General features: G+C 33.9%; 1 protein-coding gene across 1 annotated transcript; it reads left to right on the top strand.

Annotated features, from left to right (window-relative positions):
• The first annotated feature begins 8562 nt into the window (after window positions 1–8562).
• Window positions 8563–11744, top strand: LOC118343770 (MDIS1-interacting receptor like kinase 2-like). Its single transcript, XM_035688765.1, has 3 exons — window positions 8563–8818; window positions 9844–10506; window positions 11203–11744. The coding sequence occupies exons 1-3, from the start codon at window positions 8563–8565 to the stop codon at window positions 11595–11597; spliced, it is 1314 nt and encodes a 437-aa protein (XP_035544658.1). The 3' UTR covers window positions 11598–11744.
• The last annotated feature ends 6042 nt before the right edge of the window (window positions 11745–17786 follow it).

Raw genomic sequence — 17786 nt, forward strand, 5'->3', positions numbered from 1 at the left:
CGCAAGATCGACGGGTGGGGCTTCTCCCGGTGGTGCACGTGTCGGACAATAGTCATTAGAGAAGCTCAAAACGGCTACCACCTTTATTCGGCTGAAAACTTGAAAAAAATTATAAAAAAAAACCAAACAAGACCCACCGGAGACGAAGGGTCGGCGAGGAGAGGGAGGAGAGGAAGAGGAAGAGGAAGAAGGGGCCAAAGCTCCCCTTCCCCACAGCTAGATTCGGACGAGCGAGTTGCGATGCGAGAGAGAGAGGGTTTGGTTTTTTCTAGAGAGAGAGGTGGTGAAAGAATAAAAAGATTAATAAGCTGTAAATCACCCAAGAAAGCTTCCACAGGAAAACTTTGACCATAATTAGGTTTTCTTTTTCGTCCCCATTGCAGATAGATCATGAAGTAGGGGTTTTGTATTTCTTCCTCTCTCTTTTATAATGACTCTGAACTATTTTATTTTTTTATATATAACTTCTCGGATAGTATCAAAATCAATTGAAACTTCTTTGAATTTTCCAGGAAAACTGAAAAAGGTTATAATGTGATGCATTAGGGAAAAGCTTGGAGACGGATGGGTTTAAAACCAAATTTCACACTGGCCAATTGTATCTTGACACGTAAGCCATCCAAACAAAGACTTGTTGCATCTCAAAGCAGGCGATTCCCTCCCATCTATTTCCTTCTCCACACATAATTCTTCCATTCTCTCCATTCTCCCATTCTCATTGTACTGCACCTGCATAACCCTTCTCCAGACGAACAATCATCCGTTCTCTCCAAGCAGTAAGCCTCTCCGTTCCCATCAGCACCTGCACCAACCCTTCTCTCCCTCTCAAATGAAAGACTCATCTTTCATCTTTGAGCTTGAAATCCCATCTTGTTCTTCCCATCCCTCTCCAATACTAGGTCTGTACTCCAAATTTACAAGTGTTAGTCATAGAATCCTCAATGTATAAGATTTTCAGAAAGAAAACGAAGATTCACAAATAAAAAAAATGCAATGGTAATCATGATCTGGCTACAAGAAATAAATAAATAAATAAAACTGATAAATTTAAAGTTTATTTATGCTTTCATTCTAAATATTTAAAAAGCAAATTAAATGAAGGGAACAAATAACTGCAGAACAAAAATAATTTGACAGAAATTCGAACAGGCTATCTAATCAATTTCCTCTGTTCAAGGCCCCAAACAATAATCAACAGTATAACCCATCATTTTCCAATTATGTAACCTCTGGTTTTGTAGTAGCCAAACAGAGGAGAACAACAAATCAGAAGAAACCCAGGAGAAGGTTGCCCAACAATGAAGAACCTAGAAGAAACTCTATAATTGAAAACAAAATTTTATGCTAACCGAATAATAAAAAGAAAAAAATGAACTATTTTCGTGACAACCAAACACCAAAAAGCAGTTGTTTTCTTGCAAAGAATTTTGCTCAAAACAGTATCCATAACATAATAGTTATACTTCAAAACAAATGGAGCCTAACTGTTTTTATGCCTTACTTACACCTTATTTGGGAGGGGGAATGTGATTTTAAAAAAAGAGTAAAATATGCAATATCTCATTCATCCCCTTGTCTGGGAGTTCAACTAGCTAGGTGGCACTACAAGAGAAATTAGTTTTGTGACTGTTTATAAATTGTGACAGTGCCCAAACCATCAAAGAAAAGCATTTTCTATGACGGTTTGTGGAAACCGTCATTGAAGGTAGATGAGAAATTACATTATGTTTGAATGTATACATTTTCATGTTAGAACGTTCACTGGGCATTCGAACGTGAACGCTACTTACGTGAAAATTTTTTGCGTCAACGTTCAAATGTTCTTGATTCTTACGTGTGAACAATAATTGATTTAATATTAAAGTTTGATATTTCAAATTAAAAAAGATTGATAATTGAAATGCAGTGATTTAATATTATAGTTGTACAAGCTAACATTAAAAAAGATTGAAAATTGAAATTCAAAAACTGAAAATATATTAAATAATATTGTTCATTACATATGATAAAAATAAAGTATAAAATACTCAGAATGTGCCATTTACATATTTATTAAAATCGTCCGTCAATGTTTTAACCTTTGCGTTTAGTATATCTATCCGATGGAGATCATTGGTGACCAAAGCTCCAACATTCTCTTCTACTGACGTGATCTTTTGGTTGATGTGCGTAGTAATATCTAAGAAAAATGCATCAACCCAAGCAGGATGCACATCTCCCATATATGTACCCATCGACGGCTGGCTAGTACTCCCAACACTAGGTTTAGACTAAGTGGGAGGAACAAGATCTGGTACAGGGCCAGGCTGACGTCGAGCATAGCCCCTCCCCTGTCCAATGCTCCGACGGTGTGTGGTCATGTCGATGGGGCTCATCTGGTCACTCATCCACTCCTCCACCTTGGGTTGCACATCCCGGGCCAGTAATAGCTTGATAATGAGGACTCCATATGGGAGGTTGTCCGTGGAGATGACGCTCCCATTGTAACAGATCCTCTCAAAAATACAAAGTGGCAAATCGATGGGATCTCCACGTGCCACTCATTTAAGGAATTGTGCGCGAGTCCGGCTAAATGTGACCTTATGTCCCACAGGATCCACATTTGTTGCAACAATAAAATGCAACATGCGGAAAAAAGGGTGGAGCTGTACATGAATTAATGAGTTCTTCCTATCGATCCGGTCACGGTCACTCCCAGTGAGAATGTAGAAATCCTCATCTCGGCGACCATCCTCCTTATCAGAATCATCAACCTCTGACTGGTCAACTGGGCTAGCTGATGATGCAGAAGTGCCTACATCTGCATCTACTCATGATCCATCCATAGGCTGAGCATCTCCTGCAGTCAATATCTAACTACACGACGGATCTCCAGAAGCTCGGCGATGACATATGCCGAGACCTCAAACTGAACACCGCGTACTGTCACAGTGTGAGAGGATGCATCCTTAGGTAAGGACCACATCGCCATATAAAACTCTCAAACCATTGAGGGGGATGATACCCCTCAATGTGCAGATACTCATCTAGCCTCTTGTAACAAACACGTCTCGAACGCTCTTTTGCTCCCATATGATTTCATGAAAGTGGTTGATCATGACTTCTCGTTCAGACATAACTGTTCGAGCCCCAATTCGAGATGTGTCCTCACTTGTACCTTCCCTCCCCCTTTTCCTAGTCATCAAAAGATGAGTCATATCCTTAAATAAAGAAAAAAAATTGAGCAATATTAATATTATGATGCATATTATGTACTATAATCTAAATTATTTTGGGAACACGTTCGAACGTAACATATCACGTTCAGACATTAAGCATAAACGTGCGCATGTTTTTGTTGTTATGTTCGCACGTTAAGTTCCTCAATAGTATCATCCAGTCTAAGATGAGTTACATTCGAGCGTGATAGCCTAAACACACATTCGAATATACCAAACATATCACGTTTGCACGTGAGGAAGTTCTTTAACGTATTCAATAATACGTTCGAACGTACATAACTATTAGTTCAAACATATATTTGGTTTATGGCAACTGAAAGTTTTACATTCGAATGAATTACAAATAACGTTCACTCGTATGTACCGATCAAGAATTTGAACGATCATACATGCGGCCGTTACAAATGTTCGTTCGAATATAAAATATATATTCGTATGTACTCTCAATACGTAGCACATGCGCACATTATATGATTAACTTGCGAACGTGTATGTCGTCTTCCTCATTTTGTATGTATAACGTTCGAACTTTACGAGATAGAAATAGCTGAGTCAAACTCAGTCATTTCCTAACACCTCAAATACAATGAAAATCAATTTAGAAATGAAGTATAAACTTCAAGAAAGCTTTTACGGTGGCCGTTTGGCCATTGGCAGCCCGTGCTTTCAATTTCTATTTGTATTGATAAATTTGGGCAATTTTCTCATCCGCCCCAAACGTGGGGTCGGGTGAGAAAAGTCTCCACGTCCATCGAAGTGATCTTTGACGGGGTCAGTGCGGAAATCTTTTCTCGTTGACAAATTATAAGATCTAAAAAGTAAAGACCAAACAATACGTCCAACAATAATTTTTTCAATCGAGTTCTGTTTCTTGCCCAATATTTTTAACTAGTTAAATCTTATTATTGGCTGTATGAATAAATTATTGACGCAAAAATCTTAACAAAATAATAATATTAGTACAATTTACTCAATTTAATTGGAGTTAAATTTGATTAATTGAAGTTATAAAATTTCAAGTCTTCCCGACAAGAAAGTGTTTTTTTTAGCCTAACTGACAAAACTAGGACAAAAAATGAGTTAGAGAGATATGTGACTTATCAATAAGTTAGATAATTTTTCCAAGACTTATCATTGAATTTGAATATTTGGACGATCCTTGTGCTTGGGAAAAGAATATGGTCTTCTTGTCGGATGAATTTTATCAAACCAGCTAGAGTACCTGAGCCTCGTTTGTTTTCAGGAAACATCTCATCTCATCTTACCTCATCATTACAACTTTTCCAAATCTCCACACAAAATAAAATAAACAATTCAACTATTTCAAATCTCAAAATAAAAATAAAATAAACAATTCAACTTTTTCAAATCTCAAAATAAAAATAATATTAAAAAATATATTCTAACAATATCTTATTCAACTTTTTAACTTTAATCTCAACTCATCTCATATAATCTCATCTCAATCTCTAAAAACAAACCAGCTAAGCTTCTCATTGTATAGCTTTAAAAAAGATGTTAGATATATAAAGAATATTATAAAATTAGGGCGGAAAACGATCTACTTATAACTGTCTTATAATTATTTTATAATTTTATAGAAAATCGAGAGTAGTTTTGTAAAACCGAAATCTATTTTTAAGAAAGTAGCGTATTTGTATTAATTCATTGTATGTGGATACCCAACCTGAGGATCAGAGATCTTGAGAATTGGGTTCAATAGGAAAAACGAATCATATGATGGTCATAAGAAATGCACTACTTATTTTATTTATCATTCATATGATGTGAGTGCATTTATCCTGTAATGTTATGGGGATGAGTTTTGGGAGAAACTCTTAATGAATTTCTATAGTTCTTATGAGTAGAGTGTAAGAAGTACAGGAGCACCCTTGACAGATTTCACATATGTTTGTGTGAGAGTGGGGCCGCTCTCTATGAGATTTGGGTTTATTTTCAAATATACTCATAAAACCGAGATGAGTACAAGGCCGTAATGTGCTGGCTAATAAAACTCATGTTAATACCTGGATTACTATGTGTGAGCAATAATTCTTTATTTCACCTAAGTAGTCATAGTTCAAGTCTAAAACTCATACTGAATCTGGAGTAAAGATTTTTATTGCAATAAGTGAGAGTTCAATGCAGAGCACTCTTTCATGATACGTAATAATCATTCTTTGTCTAGAAGTAGTTCTCTAATATTTTTATTTTTATTTTATTAAAAAATAGTGGGAGAATGTTGGTATTTTTTAATAAATAGTATTTATCAATAACGTTCATCTCTTTAAATTGGTTGTATTTAATGTTTTAGTTGCTCAATTGTTTTTTAAATGTTCATTATCGTCCGTTTTACAACCAAGCCGTTTGAACTTTAATTTTATCAGTTAATTTCTTACCGGCTCTTAGTTAATGGTCCTTAAGTTTCAGCCGTTGGTTTTTTCTTTTTGATTTGGTAGTGGCTGATTGTTCATTCTGCCATTTTTTGGAAATATGTTACTTAATTTATTCATCATTTCATTGCACAACTATGAGTGTATTTGATTTGTTTTAAATATTGATGGAGGTTGGCGGCCGTCAAGTGTCGATCTTTTCATTTCAGTGTGGTGTTGTTTTTTCCGTACAATATTATAGAAAAAATTAGTAGAAGTGTACATAGATACTTTTCAGAGTATTTCTAGATAAAATAAATGTGTATTTTTTGAGTGTTGGTTTGGAATCAACCACTTGTGTAGAGTAGGCTTGAGTCATATGACGATCAGTTGGACTGTTATATTTTGAATGAGTCAAATCAAGATGAGTTCTGTTACACCGGTTAATTTAAGATTTTATACACTGCAGAGGGCTTGAATCTCTTTAAAGAGAGCGAAATTTCCGTACCTTAGTCTAAACTGATTTCGTTTGAATATTAATTTCATTATAATTTTTATTATATTATTATATATTTCATCAACACTCTTAATATAATACATTAGATCGTACATATAGTTTTTGCATCGTAAAGTTTATATGATAGATCAAATCCAACCATAATTATATGCGAGTTTTATTATTGTAATTCTCTTTGTATGCTTAACATTTCATTTATTTTTTATTTCACTATTACTAAAGATATCTCACCACCGACATATTCTGGAAAATGTATATTTGTACAGCCTCTTTGTGCTATAAAGTATAAAATTGTAGAATCGTGTTGAATCAAAGTTTAGGAGTCGAAATTTCTCTATATGTTGGCCATGCCAACTCCTTTTCTTCGCAAGGACTTCGAGAGTAATTTGTAAGGGCATTTAAGAACAAATTTTCAATTAATTTGATTTTTTTATTATTATTTTTTTTTATGGATGGTAATAAAATACTGTTACCATACCATAATGCATAGTTATATTGTTTCGTCAACTCCTTTTTCAACCAAAAATTAATAGAAAAATATATTTATAATCGTGAATTATGTAACTACCGCATAATCGGTTTGAAAAGAATAAATAAAAGATGGGATCTACATGAACAAAATTAATTTTTTAATAGTGAACTGCACTCTTTTTCAAAACGATTACGCGGCATTTATGTACTTTACGGTTGTATATAGAATTATTCATTCTGTCAGGAGACTGATGACCTGATGACATATGACTCAATTCTCTAAATGGAAAATTTGGGTTCGAAACCCCCCAACCCCCTTTATAAATAAATAAAAAAAAAAAAGAATTACTCATTCTTTTGTATCAAATTAAATTAGTAAACTATTAAGAAAAATAAATGTTGAGAATTCATTTAATTTTATATGCTCATCTTATTTAATACAAAGGATTCTGTTCTCAAGTCGATGTGAAGAGTATATATAATTAAATAATTACATAACATGATTTAATTTGATATATATATTTCAAATATTATTATTTAAGTAATAAAGATAGTATATTTTACACATTAATTTGAAAATAAAATAACTTATTTAATATTTATTCAAGATTTAAAACTTATTGAAACAGTCGTGTAAATATCAATAAATTATATAAAACCTACTATCGATTTTATATTTCTATCCATTTATTTATTTGATTAAACTTTAGTAACTTAATCCTAGATTAATTATTTAGTGAATGAAAGAAGGGAGAAAAATGACAAAGGAGTCGGAGCAATTCCATTGGCACGTATTCAGTAAAATATTAAAAAAAAACAAATTCTATTGACACGTGTGTATGACGTGGCAAGAGCATCTCAAGTATCAGTCATAGAGTGAGGGGCCGTAGAATTTCAGCTTGGATTTTTGGAAGTTGGAGGAGAGAGTCCCACGTGTTCACATCCCCTCACCATTCCCCCACTAACTTTCCAAATGTCCAGAACCTCAACTAATTCTCAAACTTGTTACATGACAATCCTCCATAAATATTTTAGATACAATTAAAATAATTATATAAAAATAAATTTATAAATTGATATAATTTAATATAATAAAATAATTATTATTTTTATATATTTAACAATTTTATATGTAGATTGATATAATAGTATATTCATATTTCCATGAATGATATTTTTCATTGATTTTTTTTCTAACCAAGGATGTAGCGTTATTAAAGTGGTACAAATTGACGTGTATAATCATATATGTTATGAGATTCGTTTTAATGATAATAAAACGTCGAAATATATTACGTTTTTTTAAATTGATTGATATGACAAATTTTTATATCAATAATGTATTGATAAATAAAAAGTTTTATCTATCAACTTTTGTAAATATAAATTTTTTTATTTTACAAAAGATGAGATATTATTTAATCCAAAATTCTTTACTAAGATATTTTCGAGGTCAGATTATTGTATAGAAAAGGAGAAAAAGAAAAAAAAGAGACACATCATTAATGGGAGTTAATGATCATTGATGAGGCGGCTATTATCGGCCTTCTTTCGTCAGTGATATAGGCGTACCGATTACCGAATCCCTTTAAGTGCCTTGAATAGGGGGGCCCATACATTTAAGCCACAATCAATTAAGAATGTCAGATTTCGAGTGCGTTCCACGCGAAGAGAGTCAAAACATGGGGAGCAGAGTTAATTGGCCATAACATAAAATTCTGCTGTAACTTTTATTTGTTTCAAACTTTTGAACTATTTTCCTCAAGTTTCGAAAGTGTTCTCTCTCTCTCTCTGATCTGTTTCGAAACCACCGGAGCTGAAGGAGAAGTCGAGAGGATCGATTTCAAGGAATAAATGTATTCATTTTATGAAAATTTTTGGGATGATTCATTCAATTATTTCGAAGGCCTAGCTTGAGAGTATCTTTTCTTATATATACAAGTCTAGTCTACTACTAATCGGTTATTACTTACTCAAAAAAATGGCAGCAGTCTCTCTTTCCATTTCTATATCAATAGTAGCATGGGCTATCTGGATTTTATTATGCGGAAAGTATTTGGATAATGCACTTCACCAGCTACTTAAACAGGCCAAAGCTTTGCAGGAGACTGGGTGGTGGCTGTCCACTACTGCCCTAGCCAGTAGTAATTATTCAAGTGCTTGCCACTGGGATGGTATCACTTGCAATGTTGGTGGAAGCGTCACAACCATCGATAGATCTTTTCAAAGTTTGGGAGGTCAGTTGATCAAACTTAACTTCTCTTTCTTTCCAAATTTAGTTAGTCTTGATCTTCAAGAGAACAACCTTACGGGGCTCATCCCACTTGAGATAGGGATGTTAAAAAATCTAACCGATTTTAACCTTACTTGGAACTTGCTCATCGGTCCAATCCCTACCACTCTGAGCCATTTAACTAATTAGAGATTTTTAGACCTTCATCAGAATCAGATCAATGGATCCATTCCTCCGGAAATAGGAATGTTGAAAAATCTAATCACTTTATACCTTTCTTCGAACATACTCGTCGATCCAATCCCTTTCACGCTGGGCTATTTAATTAATTTGAGATATTTAGTCCTGTACCAAAACAAAATCAATGGATCCATTCCCTCCAAAAAATGGATGCTAAAAAATCTAACCTATTTAGACCTTGGTTCAAATATGCTCGTCAGTCCATTCCCTTCCACTCTGGGCCATTTAACTAATTTGATATACTTAACCCTTAATCAGAATAAAATCAATGGATCTATTCCCTCCGAAATAGGAATGCTGAAAAGTCTAACCTATTTAGACCTTGGTTCGAACATGTTCGTCGGTCCAATCCCTCTCATTTGGGATAATTTAACTTATTTAGAATATTTAGACCTTAGTGTAAACTACTTAACTGGAAGCATTCCCCATCACAAGGATAATCTTTATTGGGTGAAATATGTTAACCTTAGTCATAACTTTATTAAATGAGAAATACCCATTGCATTTGGGAGTGTTGTAGTAGCCCGATTTTGGATTTTAGCTACAATAACCTTACGGGCCATATCCCCCCTTCTCTCATTTATATAAAAGCAATTGACTTGTCATACAATTCTTTGAAGGGTCAAATTCCAGACGGTTTTGATCGGCATCATAAATCCCACACATTAACTGGCAATAGGGATTTATGCGGCCAATTCAATATTTTTCCTCCATGTCCCAAAAGCAAAAAATCAATTGTAACCAAAATAAAAATTTTTGCTCCCATCACCACTTTCCTCGAACTCCTAGTTATTGGGGGTATTCTCTTATCTCGTTGTGTGTTCAAGGAAAATCAGTTTGAGTTAAGAGAATCTAAGAATGGAAACTTATTCTCGATATGGAATTATGACAGACATATTGCATATGAAGACATCATTGAAGCAACTAAAGATTTTGACATCAGATATTGCATTGGAACCGGTAGTTATGGCAGCATTTATAGAGCAGAGTTACCAAGCAGAAATGTGGTTGCCTTAAAGAAACTTCATCAGAGAGAGGCTGACAATCCAGTTTTCTATAGGAGTTTTATAAATGAGGTAAGGGTATTAACTGAGATTCGACATCGAAATATTGTGAAGCCACATGGGTTCTGTGTACATAAAAGATGCAGATTTTTAATTTATAAGTACATGGAAAGGGGAAGCCTATTTTGTGTCCTAAGAAACGTTGATGAAGTTATGGAACTGGATTGGAGCAAGAGGGTAAACATCATCAAAGACACAGCACGCGCTTTATCTTACATGCATCATGAATGCATCCAGACAATTGTTCATAGAGATATATCATCCAACAACATTTTGCTGAACTCCGAATTCCAAGGTTTTATATTTGACTTTGAAACTGCTAAACTCCTTGATCCTGACTCCTCCAATCAAACATTGGTTGTTGGCACTTATGGTTATATTGCTCCAGGTAAATTATTAATTGGTTATTTCTACCACATCAATGTCATTTAAATTATTTTTAATTAAGAATATTGAATACGATTATTCCATTAGTCATGTGTCTAAATATTTTTTAAGATTATTTTTCATTACTTTTTTTGTCAAATTTACAATTTATGAACCGTTATCACCAATTAAGCTAAAAGGATATTGAGTTGATAAAACTAAAAAGACATATAATAAAATCTAATATCCCAATAATCTTAAATTATAAATTTAATTATATATATTTGTCCTTCATTTAATTATATGTTTAGCAAAATCACATATGTTATTTAATAATAATACATTTGGACAGTGGGATATGAAACCATATCGGAATAGTTTGCAATTAGCAATAATATAATAATATAGTAGCTTCCTATAATCAAATCATATCCTCTACTGGAATAAAAATTAAAAAAATAAATAGTTGAAGATAGAACCTATTTTTGTGAACTTTGTTTATTTTTTAGAATATTATATAATGAAGTTGTCATGTCTTTATATTCCCTCTTTAAAAGACTTGTATTTTGAAAACTAAAGATTATTATCAATAACTTGATTAAATATTATTCTTCATTCAATAATTTTACTGTTAGATTAAAATTATCAAATTAATTAGATGTATTACTGTTCATTGATCGTATTTAGTCATTCTCAATGTTTTTTTCTTTTTCTATAGAGTTTGCCTACACGATGACAGTTACTGAAAAATGCAATGTATATAGCTTTGGAGTGGTGGCATTAGAAGTATTAATGGGAAGTCATCCGAGAGAACTCTTGTCCTCATTATCATCATCATCATCATCATCATCTCAAAATATGATGCTAAATGAAATATTAGACCAACGCCTACTACCTCCAAATCGTCTAATTGGACAAGAGATTTTGCTTATCGCTACAATAGCATTTGCATGCCTGCACACTCAGCCAAAGTCTCGGCCTACAATGAAATGTGTGTCACAAGAATTTCTCTTTTGCAGGAAGCTGAATGTCATACCCTTGACTACAGTTTCACTCCCACAATTGAGGAAACACGCATCATATATGGCAGGATCAGGATTTACTTATTGTTAGGGTGTTTTGTGTGCTCTCAAGGTGTTGTTTACATTTCTCGATCTTTTTTCAAGAAAAATATTATTTGTAAACATTCTAAATTACCCCATAAACCTAGAGTACTCACTGTTCAAGGTTGGAAGCAGCTGGAATAAAATAGTGCTGGTGTGTTTGTATGAGTTAAGTGTGCAAATAGAAAATAGAAATGAATTAAGTAAAATCTGATAGAGAATTTCAGCAAATTCATCATTTCTTCTTCATGATGAACAACAAGCTTTCAAAATATCTTTGATGTCAGGATCATCCCCAGCTTCTTTGTCCTAATCAAAAAGAAATAAACAAATTTTACAACTAATTAGAGTAGTACCTAGCATAAAAGCTTAGAACTTTAAAATCTTTAGTGGAGTCTTTTGATACTCCACTCTGATCTTCATTTTATAAGAAATTATATTTAGATAAGGTTATAGGAAGTGTAAAAATATACAAGTTATTTTATCTGTGGTTTAGGAACAAAAGGAAATCATTGATCAATAACAAATATATCACAATAGTCATATTGATGATTAACCATGTTCTGGGCATGAAGACAAAAGAGAAAGGTGACAGGTTATGATGAGGAACTTAATTACCTTATGAACGTATGAGATGTTAGTTTTGCCAGGACCTACAACTATAATTCCACCTTGTTGCTTAAGAAACAACAAACTATCACTTGTTAATTTTAAAAAAGGAAAAAGAATCATGAGTAAGAAAAAAGTATTTTCTACCCTTATAGCAGACAACTCATATTTGACAAGCTTAGCAAAAATAGATAAAGATCATTAAACCAACTGTCTTATTGAAGGCAAGCCTTATAATCTATATACTTTCATACTCTTTTTTTTTTTCAATTTACCCATTAGTGTAGAGTCAATTGTTGCCAGATTTCTTTGGTGGCTTCCTCGGGATCTTGTTTAAGCCAACAAGGGGATTTAGTTGTGATGGATCTAAATTCTATTGATAATACCATTAAGTCAAGTCAGGATGCAGGTTTCGTTGATAGTTGCTAGGAGTTCAAGAAAAGCACATAAGCGGGTTTTTTGATCTCATCATAAAAAAAAAAAAAATGGACACAGTAGTTGCAACAAGATGATTTTACAAACCAAACACCTCTAGTCATGGTGTCCTTTTCAAATGAACGCTTTAGGTCTTGTCGATAACCTTCCATGTATAACTTATTATCTTAAGACTTGCCTGTAGTGTCATAGAAACAACTAAACTAAGAATTCTTAGATGCAATCACAAAGTGCTAATTTTCACAAACAACTTATGTAAGCCACAAGTAAAACTAGAGTTATCAAAAAGGGATTTTCGCATACTTAGGAGTAAATGTAGTTGAAACCCCTGAGACAAAGTGTAAAGCCTCATACGACGAGTGGGTCGTGTCGGCATAAACTTCTAAAATGAACAACAAGTTTTATTAGCAGGCTGCAAATTTAAGACACATTACAATTTTTTATGTTGGGAAGTATAGACTCCACAACATAAAATTGAATAGATTTCTCTTTCATTCTTTTACACCCTGCTTTGATGAGTAGTAAGGTCTTTCCACAATGCATGTTACTTTTTAACAACATAAATGACACCATTATTGCTGCCATCACAACACCTTCACCTTCACCATCTCATACTCATCATTATCACATTATTGTTGATATCATCATCATCAATTCGCAATCAAACAATGGTTCAATATCCACACAGATTTCTACAGCATAAAATTGAACAGATTTCTCTTCATTCTTTTACACCCCTGCTTTGATGAGTAATAAGGCATTTTCACAATATAGGGTGCTCTACAACAATAAGAATGACACTGGCATTGCTGCCATCACCAAACCTTCACCTTCTCATCCTCATCATTATCACATTATTGCATTATCATCATCATTAATTGACAACACAAACAATGGTTTCATATCCACACAGGCCCATTTATTATAGCGTAATTGAAATATCAAGATATAAACACTATAAGAACATAAACATTAACAAGAAATTTAAAAAGAAAACAAAATGGAATCAAAAGTGCACATGTACTTGACCCATGGACACCATCTCATCTTCATGTTTCCATTTTACTCCATTGACAGTAAAACCAAAATAAAACTTGATGTACCACTACTGATGTAATAGAATTGATTTAGCATTCAAATTCTTCAAAAACATACAAATTCTTCATAAACAAATTGGGAATGGCTTGTTTGCGGGAGAATTAATTTGCTTGTAGCAACGCTACTGTTTTTGGGGCTCAGTTTTTTATTGGTGTTGTTTTTTATTTTTTAATGGTGTGGAGAATAGGGATAGTTTTGATTATTGTTTATTTGTTAATTCCTTGGGACTTGGCTGTTACAACGGTATTCCTCCGCCATAAGTGAGGGTTTTTTAATAAAATTGGGAGGGATTCATTCGTGGACATTTGACCTCGTCTATTGATGAAAAAAAAAACACCTAATTATTGTATACTTAATTCATCTATTAAGTCTTACTGAAGCAAGTATCAACAGTTCAATTAATCATTAGTACATACCTGATCAATACTACCAAGTCCAATTACAACCAAAGTCACACTTGATACATCCATTATATCCTGTCAACATATCATTTATATCAGTAAAACATTGACATAAGCACTTCCCACTTATAGCTTTAAACCAACAAAAATTAACGGGGAAGATGCCAATAAGTTATTAAGTCTTTCCTTTTTACTACCTCTAGGGGTACGAGGGTGTAACCAGAAGTGGCTTCCCTACCTAGATGTGAACATAGTAGCACCCTACTAGTTGGGAACCGAACAAGAGTGGCCTAGATGGAGAGAAGCCTGTGACACTCCTTCAAGTCGAGTTTGAACCACAACTTCGACCCTAGCCCTCCTAGGGAATTCAATGAAACCTTAGATAGCTCATACTTATAGTCTAAGGTTAATCCATATTCGGATTTGAGCTTAGGATCTAGTACATGTCAAACTACTTAAGCATAACCCAAGAAGTATTGGTAGGTAATTAAGTCTTCTATAGGCTACATGAACTCATCCTAAAGCCAACTATGTATTGCCCTCCCTTGGAGACATACATTCAATTGACTTGAAGTTGGTAGTGATGTAAAATAAAAGTTTTTCATCTTCCCAAATCCAACAATTTTTAATTAGTATCGACGTTTTCATCTATTTTATGCCCCTCAACAATCCTATCCTAATAGATAGTAGCTAGTTTTGTTGTTAAGAGCGTTCACATTGATTTATGCATATGCATATACAAAAGCACCTCTTTTAGAGATCCACTTTGCCATTCAAGCAAAACTCACACATTGACTTATGCATATTTGAAGTAAAATAATAATAAAATATTATTATTTTATTATTACTAATTTTTTGCCTAATTTTTTTTATAGAGTTTGCAATTAGCACGTACTAGGTTAATACATGTATTGTTTTAATAAATTCAATTAGCATCCAAAGAAATTCCATTAGCACCAAGTATATGTATTAACCTGTACTCAAAACTTGTACATGTATTAGCACCCAATACATGTATTAATACAATTTCATACATCCAAATTTAGCAATTCCATATATAATGAAATACATCAAATTTATATACACCAAAAATGAATCTCATGTGCTCATAAACAGCACATATTAACATGTACTCAAAACTTACATGTGACTAATATCAACTTCATAATTCTGTGCTCAAAAAAAGTTTGTAATGTCAACTTAATACAAATTCCATGTATCAAAATCAACTTGATACAAGTTCCAAAAATTTGATTTTGATACAAATTCATTACAATACAAATTTCTCCAAGATCATTACAATACAAATTTCCAGCAACAGAAGAGAATGAAAATAGTCTAGAATACACCAAAGCAACTACCAAGGACCTTTGGCTTAAAGATGAGGCCACCAAGGTGTAAAGCAACAACAATATCTAGCAACCACCAACAAATCCTCCATCAACTCCACCACCAGCAAGCAGCAACAAAAGCCAGCATTGGCATTAGGTCCTCCAACGGCTCCACCACTATCAAGTAGCAACAAAACCCAGTAACCACCAACAATTCCTCCAGCAGCTCCACCACCAGCAAGCGGCAAGAAAAAGCAAACCCCACCAACAACAAAATTCACCAAATCAATTGGTACCCACACACCACCAACCACCAACAAAATACAGTTCCATATAGAGGTACAAAAATTGATTTCTATTTTATAGTAACCAGCAATACAACAATACTTAAAACATGTCACTACAGTAAAAAAAATATATCAAAAACTGCACAAAACAAAGCATACAACCATGTACGAGATATTGTCTTATTCATTTGTTCTTCAATTATTTCCATTTGAAGATTATGAAAATACTCTTGCTGCACAGAATTCATGGAACCAATATCCAATTTCATAATTTCTATATCAGTGTTCCTGTTCTTTTGAGCTAATATTATAGATCTTTCTTCTTGAGACTTAATTTCGATTTCAACATTTCTCTTCTTAACAGCCAATAACTCATAATTGTGATTGTCTAACCTCATTATTGATTCTTTTCTCTCCAACATATGAATCTTTCTATCATGTGTCATTTCCCTTAAGGTGTCACTAAATTCATTATCTTCTCTTTTCCTAGCATAGAAGCATTTTTTGTTTTAATTAAAGAGTTAGGGTCACATGTCCAATAGTGACCCCTCCTCAATTTTATTAATAAACCCTCACTTTTGGCGGAGGAATACCATGGATTACAATAAACTCACTATTTTCCCAAAAAACTTTACAATGTATTAAATACAACAACAACAAAAATCAATTAAAGCCTATGAATACGATTATGCACCTCCACAATAGGAATCTGACAACGCTGAAGAATATTAACATGTGCGATATTTAATTTTTTCTTTTTCCTCATTTTTATAGATATGTTCCTGAACCAAAACAAGATCTGTTCCCAACATGCTTCGATCAACATCTTTCTATTCTCCATGCGTAACCTACACCGACGAAACCAAAGCATCCATATAACAAACACAAGCGTGATGCCTCTTAGATGATCTAGCTGCGAAGTCCTTCTACCTCTAGAAACCCAATTCCACAACCTTTCTCTCCAGCTTTGCCACTGTTCAAATTCAACCTCCAACATATCCGAAGCCTTTTTCCACATCGTCAACGCAAAATCCCCCTCTCCCAATACGTGATCCATCGTTTCAATCTTTGGCTGGTCACAACATACACATGCCGAGCATAAAGAGATGCCCAAGCGTTAATATTGGTATCTACACTCAAAGCCCCTTGTAATCCTTTCTAGCATATAAAAGAAATCCTAAGAGGAATACAAGGATCCCAAACAGCATTTGCCCACCTAACTTTCTCATTTTTTGTTCTGCAATTTTCCCATCCAGCTTTAACAGTGACATTTGAATTATTTGAAGCCTTCCAATAAACCGTACCTTCCAACTCCAGCCTGCCCAACTTCACCTTCAAGCAAACATACCGAGCCTTTTCTCTACCTATCATCCCCGTGAGCCGTTTTTCATGCCACTTTGTTCTTGAAATCATCTCCCGCAATATCAATTTTGGATTCTCTACAACTCCTGCCTGCTTGCCCAGAATACCAAGCCCAAGCCAATTCTCCCACCAAAACGGAATTTGTGCCTCATTAATATGCCACCCTGATTGCTCTATGACCTCCACAAAACATGATGCCATCAACTTCCATAAAGGAGAGGAATTCCATTTACACATTTCTTGTACTGGGAGATATTTTTTACAATACTTTTCCCTCATGAATTTCGCCCATAATGAGCTATCATAGAGTACAGTCCAAGCTAATTTCCATCGGATCGCCTTTTGCACCTCCATTAAATCCCGAATACCTAATCCTCCTTCTTGAGTTGGTTTAGTGATTTTTTTCCAAGACACCCAATGTTTTTTACGATGCTCCTCCGTGCCCCCCAAAGAAATCCAGCAAAAATTGAATTAAGTTTTCTAATGACCATCTTTGGTACATCCGTTACTGAAATAAGATGAATAGGTAAACTAGATAGTACATGTCATATCGTACCAATACGTCCCCCCGCAGATAATAAAATCTCTGTCCACCCATCAAGTTTTGCCCGAACTTTATTAACAATATTCTCAAAACAACGCCTGCCAATCATCGATGAGGATATAGGAATACCCA

The sequence above is a fragment of the Juglans regia genome, chromosome 3, assembly GCF_001411555.2.
Source record: "Juglans regia cultivar Chandler chromosome 3, Walnut 2.0, whole genome shotgun sequence".
Lineage (NCBI taxonomy): Eukaryota > Viridiplantae > Streptophyta > Magnoliopsida > Fagales > Juglandaceae > Juglans > Juglans regia.